This window comes from Triticum dicoccoides, chromosome 1B, assembly GCF_002162155.2.
Source record: "Triticum dicoccoides isolate Atlit2015 ecotype Zavitan chromosome 1B, WEW_v2.0, whole genome shotgun sequence".
NCBI classification, from domain to species: domain Eukaryota; kingdom Viridiplantae; phylum Streptophyta; class Magnoliopsida; order Poales; family Poaceae; genus Triticum; species Triticum dicoccoides.
This window is the reverse complement of record NC_041381.1, coordinates 56,253,629-56,265,735: the sequence shown is the minus strand read 5'-3', so window position 1 is coordinate 56,265,735 and position 12,107 is coordinate 56,253,629. Positions and strand designations below refer to the sequence as shown.

Below are 12,107 nucleotides of genomic sequence, written 5' to 3'. Positions count from 1 at the left end.
TAGACTATTATAAAATTTCAAAAACCATCACGAGTACTACCTTTTGAGTTCAATATATTGACTGTAAACATGTTTTTGTAGAACTATTTCCTTTTAAACTACATATACAATTCATTTAAAAAAGAAACCTCGGATGCGGTCTGCACGCCATGGGAAGTGGGTGCGCCTGGGATTGTCTCTAGAGGGGATCAATTGGTGCGAGATGACAGTTGACCAATCAGCAAGCAACGGAAAAATTTCCGAGGAACCTGATATCAACTCGTCAGATAAAAACAACGGATGACTGAGATTGACTGAAGAAGGGAATGATCTACGAGAGATGGCCGTTAACCAATCACGGAGCACCAAAGCAATTGGTGGCCGAGTAACAATCCGTTTGATTGAAAACGGATGGATCCGCGAGAGATAGCCGTCGACCAATCACGAAACAGTAATCGGACGGCTGAGATTGACTAAAGAGAGAGGTCGATCCGTGGGACATGGCATTTGACGAATCACGGAGCAGCAAGCAAGCCAGCATCAATTATGCGTCGGGACTCGTCCCTACCCAAAGGCCAAAGCAGCCCGATGCGATCCCCCACCCACGGGTGTGTTTGGTTCACTGGATAACCTCCCGAGGACAGGGATAGCCAGTTTAAAAGGGGATGACAGGTGTTTGGTTAACTAAGGAGGAGGGATAGCCAGGGATAAGGGCAGCCGAGATTCCTGGTATATTCTCCCAAAACTCGGCTCCGCACGTCCGCGAAAATCTCGCGGATATGGGCATCCTCGTTCGCAACCCCAATCGTTACGCAAGTTTCACCTTCCCCGAACAGAAAACTCACCCTGCCCCTCTCTCTCGGCATCGATTCAGGCACGACGGCGGTTGCACGAGAGCACGGCGGCGGCGGGCCGACGACAGATAGCTTGGTGTACTAGAATCGGAAAGAGGCGGCGAGGAGACAAAAAGTTCCGGAGAAAGCCGCCGGACTTGAGGAAGAAGACGACCGACGCGACGCTGCGGCTGCGGTGGACAATAGGAGGCGCCGTTGTCGGAGACGAGCTTCCCTCGTCGGCGAGCACCTCCTGGCAAAGGGAATCGTCAGGCGGGGGCTAGCTTGCGATGGCGGCAGAAAAGCTATAGTGCGCGACGGCCAGGCAAATCCAGCGTGCGTGGTGAAGGTTAACGGATCCACGATGTGGTGGTCAGGGCTGATCTATGGCGTGCGGCGGCGGGGGCTAGCTTCGGTGTATGTGCTGCGTTCGCCAGGCCGGCAGACTCTGCTTTGGTTGCAGGTTAACGAAGACGACACCATAAGCAGCTGTTTGATTCCCTAATTCCTCACACCATTAAGAATTAGTCAACAGACATCCCACACAATCAAACAAGAAATATGGATATCCCTAGCCAGGTGGTTAGGGATACCCACAGCCACTAAACTTATCCCACGAACCAAACACACCCCACATCACGGCCCGGCCGCCGCCACCCGCCGACCTCGCCGCCGGCCATGGCCCCTACAGCCGTCGCCCCCATCCTCTCCCCATCCCCTCCCCTCCCCTCCCCTCATCTCATCTGGTGAGAAGGCAAGAAAGAGGGAGGGAGATCGACCGAGCAGGCCAGGCCAGGTCAGGCGGCGGCCAGATTCGCCATGGGCGTCAACTTATTCCTCGACTTGGAGCTCAACCGCCTTCCGCTCCCGCCTCCTCGGCTCCCACCATGGAGATGGAGGGCCTTCTTCTATCGTGCCCGCCCGCCATGGAGCCGCCGCCTGGACCTCGTCGACGTTCGTCTCCTCCTTCCGGCCTCTCTCTTCATTTCGATTTTGCCGCGGTCGCTCTCTGATGTGTAGTTTCCTCACGTGCGCCTCTTCATGGATTACTGCTCCATGGAGCTCCTCAAGGTCTGACCCCGGTCTCATCTATCTTATCTTTCTAGGTAGGTTGAGCGGCCGGTCAAAGTGACCGAGACGACGCCAACAACCCAAGCAAGCTCGAGGCCTGCCCCTTCTGGAAATTCGCGGGATCCGCCATGGCTGTCCTGTCAGTTTCTTCTTCAACCTGGAGCTCCATCCCCACACTCACCTTCCGACCCGGACGCCATGGAAGGTCCTCACCCATCTTCTATCTCTCCCTTCAGTTGCAAAAGGGACGCGGCATTTGTTGCAGCAGGATAAGAAATTACGTCCTGCATTTCCTAGTCAGTCTCCTAGGCTTGTTCCTGTATAGTACAGTGCCAACACTTTTTTTTTTGAACACTTCGTTTGCAAGATGCATATATGCTCGTGTGCCACTCCATACAAAGTTTCTCCTATATATGCCGATTGTTTGGATCTTACAGGAATTTTCCTAATGATACTTTTGTACTCTGTTTTACAGGAAGATTAATTTCTCTGTTGTGCAGTTTCCTCACGCACACATCTTTATGGAGCACTGCTCCATGGAGCTCGTCAAGGTCTGACCCCGTCTCATCTCTTTAGATAGAGCGGCCAGCCAGCAACCTATGTAAACTCGAGGTTTGCTCCTTCTGCACATTCGCAGGATCCGCCATGGGCGTCAGCTTCTTCTTCAACCTGTAGCTCCATCCCCATGGTCACTGTCCACGCGGCTGCTCCGACCCCGACGCCATGGAAGTTCCCCTCCCGTCCCATCTCCTCTCTCTGTTCAGTTCCCCAAGGTGACATCATTTGTGGTAGCAAGTTGCAGCAGGAGAAGAAACCAAGTCCTGCATTTCCTAACTAAGATTATTTGAATAGTTTGTTTGCAAGATGCATGCTCGCGTGCCACTCCTTACATAATATTGTCACCAAAATCCCCAGCAACAATAAGTCTAATCGGGATTTGGGGGTGACTCACTTGGTTTGGGACAGATTAGTGGTTAAACACGGTCCAGTTTTTAGAGCTCTTGGGGTAGGTAAACTGGCTGATTCGTGTAACCCCAGCGGGTTATGTTGACTTATTCCTAAGGCCCACTTTAATTCATGATAGTTTCGGAGGATTCAAATATACTTAGGAAGTTTTTCCTGTGCCGACTGTTTGAATCTTACAGGAATTTTCCTAATGATACTTCTGAACCATGTTTCACAGCAACGTTTGCATCCATCAAACTTGGTAAAAATCATTTGCTTTTCCTGCGAAGCAATCAAACAAACCAAATCATGTACAACTCGGATGCGTTTTTTCTGTTCATGCGTTTTGAAAATCCTGAGAATCAGGATCCCCTAAGAAAAATGATGCACCCTCTGTTCCTAAATATAAGATATTTTGCCAGTTCAATTTAAACTGCCAAAATGTCTTAGATTTAGGAACAGGGGTAGTATATTGCAATCCTTCTGTCTGACAAAAAAAATTCAGGTGTAAACCAAATATATTGACCAAACCTGTCAACAAGAGAGCAAAATAAATACCAACCGCATTGGGCGTGCTCGCTGATCAGAGCAAAGTTATGGACACATGAGGATTTGTGGCATCAGGGTAAGAAACTATTGAACATGATGTAGTAATGCATATGCTTCTGAATTTCAAAAGGAAAAAAACCCGTACTGTTTGGACGTGAACCTTCTGTATCCTATAGATTGTATTTATTTGAAACATCCGTGTTTCTGACTCATCATTTTATTTTTCACTTGATAGGTTCTTATTTTATTGTACAAGTTTGAGTTGGTGGATGAGACACTCTTTCTTACCGTGACCATGATAGGCATATTTTGGGAAAAACAAGTGATGCCAAGCAAGAAGTTGCAGTTAGTTGTAGTGACGGCTATGCTTTTTGCATGCAAATATCTGGAAGTCTCAGTTCCACTTGTTGAAGATTCAGTGCTTAGTTATGACCATGCTTATACGGAAGGACAAATTCTGGAAATGGTAATATCCATTCAAAACTGTATGCACATCATGCTCAATGGTTCTAGTTATATACTTACCACATCAGTACACCATGACACGCGTTTGCTTTTCCAAATCATTGTCGATGTCAAACCAACAACAGATGTAAAAATGTAAACTAGTCACAATCCTTTCTAGTTACCTCACCAGTACAGCATGATCGTTAATATTCTGAATGTTCTCTTCAGCTTGTATTGTTTTTGACAGTGGTCTATTGGCTATTATTTCATCGGTACTAATACGGTATACGGGTGAATCTTCTGTTGGAGAAGGAAAAATCATTCCTAAATATTACAACCATCAATGTTTAAACCTTCCTTTTGCCCCAAACTCCCAAGCCCTGCGCACCACATCATGGCTATCTTGCATGCCTTCTAAGCAACCAGTTTCATTCCATCATATTCCATCATTATTAAGTAGCGAGTGCCAGGAAAGACAAACATCACCGCTACTAATGTTTTGACTTTGTGACTTATCGTGGTTGTCATTATAATGGAGGAAGGTAACTTGGCCGCAAGGAAAGCTTTGGTTTGTTTTGCCGATGGCAGTAATGGGGCAGGTGTCGTTGATGCTGACTTGCAGAGCGGTTTGTCTGTCTAGTTGGGTGATGGCCCGACTCAATTACATTAAGATCATGTCCTCCTCCTTAGATTCAGGAATTATTCATGAACATATATATTATTCAGATCATGTCCGCCTCCTTACAGCTATATTTGATACTGCAGGCTGAGACCGAGTACGAGGATAATGTGGAGGATGCCCCCCTCATGGATATCGACAGCGCCTACTCAGGGAATCTCCTGGCCGCAACTGAGCACGTCAAAGAGATTTACAAGTTCTACAGAGAAAATGAGGTGATCTTTGTCCATTATTGTCTCATAATGTCTATCCTCATTTTGTGAAAAAAATGCCAGATTTTCTGTGAAATGCGAGGGTACCTTACTGTCATTATGATTGAATGAATAAAGGTAGGCCCATGCAAAGAAAATAAATGAATTTGACCAGGATCGTGTAATCAGTACCTTATACCAATATGGTTTTATGCACGAAATTAGCTATGCGGGTGCTCTGATTATACACTCAAGAATACATGAACAAAAAGATGAGAGCTATTCTGATAGATTGGCTCATTGAGGTAGCACGGAATGCCCTGAACCTTCTGTATCCTATAGATTGTACTTATTTAAAACAATTGTGTTTGGGACTCAACATATTTTTCTTGTCACTTGATTGGTTCATTTTTCATTGTAGAAGTTTGAGTTGATGGATGAGACACTCTTTCTTACCTTGAACATAATACACAAATTCGTGGGAAAACAAGTGGTGCCAAGCAAGAAGCTGCAGTTAGTTGTAGTGACCGCTATGCTCCTTGCTTGCAAATATGAGGAAGTCTCAGATACACTTGTTGAAGTTCTAGTGCTAATTTATGACCATGCTTGCATGAAAAGAAAACTTCTGGAAATGGTAATATCATTGAAAACTGTATGCATATCATGCCCAATGGTTCTAGTTACCTCGAGGTATGACCCCCATCTCATCTCTGTAGGTAGAGCGGACGGCCAGCGACCAGGACGACGCTCACAACCCAAGTAAGCTCGAGGTCTGCCCGTATCTCCACATTCGTGGGATCCGCCATTGGTGTCAGCTTCTTCTTGAACCTGGAGCTCCATCCAGACAGTCACCTCGGCTGCTCCAACCCCTACGCCATGGAAGGTCACCTCCCATCTCTCGCCCATCTCCTCTCTCTGTTCGGTTGCAAAAGGGACACCATTTGTGTTAGCAAGTTAGTATCATCAGGAGAAGAAATCACATCCTTGTCTCCTAGGCTTGTTACTGTAAAGTGGCAACACATTTTTTGTTGTTTGCAAGATGCATGCTACTGTGCCATTTCCATATATAATGTTACCAAAAGCCCCAGCAACAATAAGTCTAATCGGGATTTGCGGGTGACTCACATGGTTTGGGAGAGATCAGTGGTTAAATGCGGCCCAGTTTTAGAGCTCTCAGGGTAAACAGGCTGATTCGTGTAACCCCAGAGGGTTATGTTGACTTATTCCTAAGGCCCACTTTAATTCAAAGTATTTCCATGAGATTTTTTGAGGATTTAAATCCTTAGAAAGTTTTTCCTGTGCGTATTGTTTGGATCTTATAGGAACGTTTCCTAAGGATGCTTTTGTACTATGTTTCACAGGAACATTTGCATCCATCAAACTTGGTAAAAATCATTTGCTTTCCCTGTGAAGCAATCAAACAAACCAAATCATGTAGAATACGGATGCGTTTTTTCTATTCATGCGTTTTGAAAATCCTGAGAATCAAGATCCCCTGAGAAAAATGATACACCCTCTGTTCCTAAATATATGATGTTCTGCCAGATCAATTTCAACTGACAAAATGTCTTATAGTTAGGCACAGAGGTAGTATATTGCAATCCTTCTGTCTGACTAACAAAAATTCAGATGCAAACCAAATATATTGACCAAACCTCTCAACGAGAGAGCAAAACAAATACCAACCGCATTAGGTGTGCTTGCTGAGTAGAGCATACCATAGCTATGGACACGTGAGGATTCGTGGCATCGGGTAAGTAACTATTGAACGAGATGTAGTAATGCATATGCTTCTGAATTTCAAAAGTAAAAGACATGTACTGTTTGGACATCAGACAATATGTACAGCAGATCAGCTACTTCAGCTAACCAAAAGGGGGCAACTATATACAGCTCGTCGCAACATGGATAATGTATCGCTGTGTCTAATTGGGCGCAGGCTTCATAAAACACAGCACCCCCGCCCAAATCTCCTAAAAAGGACAAAAATCCCTTGGGAAAACTGAAGCCTCTATACCGCTGATGGAAATTCTGGGCACTATCCGCATGCAAGCGATGTACTGTACTGAAGCTCGACTGACATTCAGGAAAAACAAAGGCTAGGATTCTGGGCACTACCTTGCTAGTTTGAGTAAACCACTCGTTAACAATTTACTCATAGGGAGCCGTGTACTTTTTTAGTCTACTGTCTTTGTTCTTTGTTGAGACTAACAGTTGGATGGATTCTTAGTGCAATCTTCTTGTCACTGTTTTATACATCTCGTATGTACACGTTTGACCAGAGCCTATACCTTGCAGGTGTTTTCACCGAGTTGACTCGAGAGATGCAAGTAAAAGGTGTACAGGTTAGCTTCAGGGGCTCATTGTTTTCCATGTCTTGAGTGTAACTTAGATATGAAATCTCTTATCATGGTTTTTTATATGTTGTCATTCAATGGTGTAAAATGCTTGGTTGAGCCATACATTTTACTTGAATCGAGTCTTCTGAGTAGGTTTGTCTGCTTGTTATAAATAAGTTTATTAGAACTTGATTGAATTGCAATGAGGAACTACCTTTACAGCTCCGCCATACTATATCTGTATGATAAGCAGAGTATACAATAGTCATGGGCCTATGGTGAACTCATGATGCTATATTAGTTGTGATGACATGGCTTAAACTTTAAAAACAAGATAAGAGAACTTCCAGAACAAAATATTCTGGGCCATTAAAAACGATTTGGGTATAATGTGAAGAGTGAAGACATGACAATCCTCACAATCATTGGGTTTTATATATGTGTGCATGCCACTATTAGATCAATGCGAAAGGAAGATGCCTTTACTGATGCTCGTCAAGGTCTGACCCCCGTCTCATCTCTGTAGGTAGAGCGGCCGGCCAATGACCAAGACGACGCCAATAACGGAAGTAAGCTCGAGGCCTGCCCCTTCTGCACATTCGTGGGACCCACCATGGGTGTCAGCTTCTTCCTCAACCTAGAGCTCCATCCCCACAGTCATGGTCCGCGCGGCTACTCTGACCCCGATGCCATGGAAGGTCCCCTCCCATCTCTCGCCCATCTCCTTTCTCTGTTCGGTTCCCCAAAGGGCCATCATTTGTGGTACCAAGTTACATCAGGAGAAGGAATCACGTCCTGCATTTCCTAGTCAGTCTTCCTGTACAGTGGCAACACATTTTTTGTTGTTTGCAAGATGCATGCTCCTGTGCCACTCCATGTATAATGTCACCAAAACGCCTAACAACAATAAGTCCAATCGGGAATTGTGGGTGACTCACATGGTTTGGGAGAGACCAGTGGTTAAATGCCAGTTTTGGAGCTCTCGGTGTAAACATGCTGATTCGTGAAATTCCAGAGGGTTAATTATGTTGACTTATTCCTAAGGGGCTTTTTAATTCAATGTATTTCATGAGAGTTTTGGAGGATTTAAATCCTTAGAAAATTTCACTATGGCGATTGCTTGATTCTTATAGGATTTTTTTCTAAGGATACTTTTGTACTACGTTTCACAGGAACATTTGCATCCGTCAAACTTGGTAAAAATCATTTGCTTTCCCTGGGAAGCAATCGACCAAACCAAATCATGTAGAATTTGGATGAGTTATTTCTATTCATATTTTTTGAGAATCCTAAGAATCAAGATCCCCTAAGAAAAATGATCGACATCATTGTTCCTAATTATAAGACATTTTGCCAGTTTAATTTAAACTGCCAAAATATCTTAGATTTAGGACCAAAGGTACCCCCCTGTCCCAAAATGTAAGATCATTTTTAACACTACGATAGTGTCAAAAATGATCTTATATTTTGGGATGGAGGGAGTAGTACATTGCAAGCCTTCTGTCTGACATTTTTCTTTCAGATGCAAACCAGATATATCGGTCAAACCTCTCAACAAGAGAGCAAAACAAATACCAAGCATTTCTTATTTATAGTTACTATTTCAGACATCTTCTCGGTTTTTAATACTACAGTTGAATAGGCATATAGATTGAGATAAATAGCGACAACAGTGAAAACAGAGGCGGTTGGGTAGCAAAGTGCTCGTTAGCAGCAACCAAGAGATGGACTGACTAAGCTTGAATCCAAATTCAGTGTGACTTCATCATCTCCAGGGCACTGAATACTTGTTTTAGGGTACATGTGAACTCCCACTGATCACTTTGGTAGTAGAAAAAATAACTGACTATGCAAGCTAAGCTGGCTAGTTTTGCCCAAAACAACCTATTGCGCGAGATTCACGTGCTTGTCTTCCAGTGTCACGGGATGCTAAAATGGATATCCTTCTCTACATCTTACTGGAATATTGCCCTTTAATTTATGCAAATAGTTGACGAGTAGCATTTCTTATTTACCTGTTTCAGAAAATTCAGTTCAGGAGACATGTGCTCAGGTGGAAAATGGTAGTTCAGGCAACCTGCATAGCTGATAAGAACTCCATTAATTCTGTATGCATTGCCATGATGGTTGTTATCCATCTCCATGTGTTGTTTTCTCTCTAGTTAGCACCGTCCTTGTGTTTTCAGAAAAAAAACAAGGAAAAGAAATTGCTTTCTACTCCCTCCGTTCCTAAATATTTGTCTTTCTAGAGATTTCAAAAAGTGACTACATACGGGGCAAAATGAGTGAATCTACACTCCAAAAAATGTCTATATACATCCGTATGTGGTAGTCCATTTGAAAGCTTTAAAAAGACAAATATTTAGGAACGAAGGGAGTAGTACACACCACAGTTAGTTGGTTTGTCACCACCATACCTCTCATTTCACTAGTTCTGTAATATAGTAAGATCATGCGTTTTATTTCTTGATGAGCATCAATTTTAATTTTTATGAATCGTCCACAACATTTATGTTTCTGTCTCCTAACTAAGATTCTTTCAGTGTGAAGCACCTCCTCCCACCTGCATCTTCTTCCTTCCACGTCGTTGCCGGTGCCTCCATGGAGGAGCAGCAAAGGAGGCTTGGTCAATGCCTACTGGCGAGGCTTGCAAGCGACGTGCCTAGTGGATGGGTCCAGAACAAACCGCTGCAGATTCGCCGCCTCAACAAGGTCTCGCTCCTGCCTTGGGGTACACAAGCTGTGTCAGGAAGCTGTGGATCCCATATGACCATGGTGTGGACCCTGTAGCTTCCCCTGTCTGCAACAGCTTCTGGATCCAAGGTATTCATTCATCTCTCTGTTGTGCTCAAGCTTGAGAAAAGTTTCTTCTCTCAACATTCTTTAGGTTGATGTTAGTCTGATGATGGTTTTATTGTAAGGCGCCAAAGCGGCTGTATGGACATCTTAAGTATGTGTGTTTATGAAAATTTGTAGAGGCTTGATAGCAATGTCAGTTTGCTTGCTACCATTTTGTGTGTTGCATTGTGTAGTCTGATTTTAGGATGAGCTTGCTAGTTATGTGATGTAAAAGAATACTTATACTTGGTCTTTTATTGTCTAACAACATGCCATGCTTGGTTCATTTATTACTCCTTATGGAAGCCCTTGCCATTCTTGTTGTATGGGCGCATCTTCTCTGGTTGATTTCACTGCTTTTACGCTTAATTATGCGTTATTTTCTCTCTTTTGCGCCTTCTCAATTCGTGTAGCTACTATTTTTGGTTTCTTTCTTGTCCTATAATTAGAGCTTATTATCTATGGAAGAACCATTTTGATTGCTGACTGCATTGTAAGATCCTTCCATGGATGCAGTCAATCTTTTGAAAAGCTCTGTTTCCTGTGACTCCTGCATTCCGGCAGTAATTTTTGTATTTGGAATTAAATTACTATGTTGTAGATACTTCATGCTATGGAAATCCCGCCTCTTTGTTTTATCAAAACTAAGTGGTTTTTTGAACTTTATTATGCATCATGTGATAAAACAAGCTTGCTGCCTTGGGGCTTTTCTTCTCGCCCTGTCTCTTTTGCATTGTAAAATCTAGTTTTCAAACGGCATTCCACGAGAGAGTAAGCTAACCAGGTCCATCTCATCTTGTAGATTGATCTGGTAGCTATGGTCGCAACGATAAAGCACTACGGCGCTAGTGAAGTGCCTTCGAGCAGTCTTATGTTGGTTTAACAAGGTACTCCTGACTAATGATCAGTAGCTAATCACTTGGTAATTGTTTGCTGAAACTCAATTTATCTATGCAATTTCCCTTTTTCGTAAGAGCTTGTTTTTTTTTTTTGCAGCCGCATGTTTTGTCCACATGATTCTTGAATGAGAGAAAAGAATACACTGGTGCTGCATTGTGTTTCTAGTTTCTTGTGTTACCCGACTACTTGTGTTGTTATTATGACAATAGGAATTCAGAAACATATATTCCTGTAATCTTGATAACAAAAGGAGGAGCACAAATCCCAAATCTTTCTTGGCCCAATCTTGTTATTATTAGAGTCTTATAAGTTCATGTCCTTGATCTTGTTCTGCGGTCACACTGTCTGTGGTGGCAGTCCTTCGGCCACCATAGTCTTGTGGTGGCCGGTTTTATATTTGTTGCTTTTCACATCCAGGCCCTGTTTTAAAGTACACATTACTGTTTGTTTGTCATCGCAACACCTCTCATATCACTACTTGTCTAAATACAGTAAGACCATGCTTTTTTTCATGATAAGCTACAATATTAGTTTTTATGAAACTTGTTTTTGTCTCCTAACTAAGGTTCTTTCAGTGTGAAGCACCTCCTCCCACCTGCATCTTCTTCCACTACTAGAGAAAAGCCTAGCAGCAGCGCGGGTTTTAGGCCTATCAGTAGCGCGGGCAGGAGCGCTACTGAGAAGGCGCTACAGCTAATGCTTAGCAATAGCGCGCCTGGATCCACGCTACTGCTAAATTGACTTAGTAGTAGCGCTTCCTCAGGACAGCGCTACTGGTAATTAGTAGTAGCGCTTCTCCTTTCCCGCGCTACTACTATTATTTAGTATTTTATTTCTTTTTTATTTCATGTTGTATTCATACACCTTTACACAAGTTTTCATACAACAGGAATTTAGAGATTGTTTTTACATCATAATGAGTTATTACATCACGGGGTGAAAGAACCGTGGACTAGTTTCAAGTGGATGTCCATCCACTTGAAACTAATCCGCGGTTTTTTCACCCAATGATATAATAATATCATCATCATTATCATATCATTAACAACTTATCATCATAATACATCATTGTCATATAACACCTCCTCAAGATCATCGTTTTTATCAATGACATCACATAGCAAATTGGTCACTAGTCGTAATCACAAGTACTCCTCATTATCAACTCTAACACATTACCACATAATAAACATATTGTACCTCATAGGACCTATTACATTCGATTAAGACCTACTACATTTTCTAAGGTAGAATAGCAAAAAACAAGATAGCCCCTGACTCTCCATTATGGAGAATGCAGATTAGCCTGTCTTCAATTCTTGCCTTTCGCTGAATG

The 12,107-nt window shown here is 43.1% G+C and overlaps 1 protein-coding gene across 8 annotated transcripts; it reads left to right on the top strand.

Moving 5' to 3' along the window:
* The first annotated feature begins 1,403 nt into the window (after positions 1-1,403).
* LOC119318641 lies at positions 1,404-11,479 on the top strand. 8 transcript variants are annotated; one of them, XM_037593245.1, is made up of 13 exons: positions 1,404-1,766; positions 1,919-2,088; positions 2,359-2,434; positions 2,521-2,613; positions 3,613-3,843; positions 4,590-4,718; positions 5,119-5,328; positions 5,411-5,577; positions 6,993-7,039; positions 7,560-7,731; positions 9,577-9,856; positions 10,674-10,758; positions 10,868-11,090. In XM_037593245.1, the coding sequence occupies exons 2-10, from the start codon at positions 2,012-2,014 to the stop codon at positions 7,577-7,579; spliced, it is 1,050 nt and encodes a 349-aa protein (XP_037449142.1). In that variant the 5' UTR covers positions 1,404-1,766; positions 1,919-2,011; the 3' UTR covers positions 7,580-7,731; positions 9,577-9,856; positions 10,674-10,758; positions 10,868-11,090. The 8 variants fall into 8 exon arrangements, with proteins under 8 accessions (XP_037449142.1, XP_037449149.1, XP_037449131.1 ...); XM_037593234.1 differs by lacking the exon at positions 10,868-11,090 and adding an exon at positions 11,347-11,479 and having other exon boundaries at positions 1,405-1,766; positions 5,116-5,328; XM_037593223.1 differs by having other exon boundaries at positions 1,405-1,766; positions 5,116-5,328.
* The last annotated feature ends 628 nt before the right edge of the window (positions 11,480-12,107 follow it).

Excerpts from the sequence above, each read along its gene's own strand:
- LOC119318641 (XM_037593234.1), top strand. The coding sequence starts at position 2,012 with ATGGCTGTCCTGTCAGTTTCTTCTTCAACCTGGAGCTCCATCCCCACA. Across the intron at positions 2,614-3,612 it reads CGACCCCGACGCCATGGAAG|GTTCTTATTTTATTGTACAA; the intron begins TTCCCCTCCCGT and ends TTCACTTGATAG. Across the intron at positions 4,719-5,115 it reads AGTTCTACAGAGAAAATGAG|AAGTTTGAGTTGATGGATGA; the intron begins GTGATCTTTGTC and ends TTTTCATTGTAG.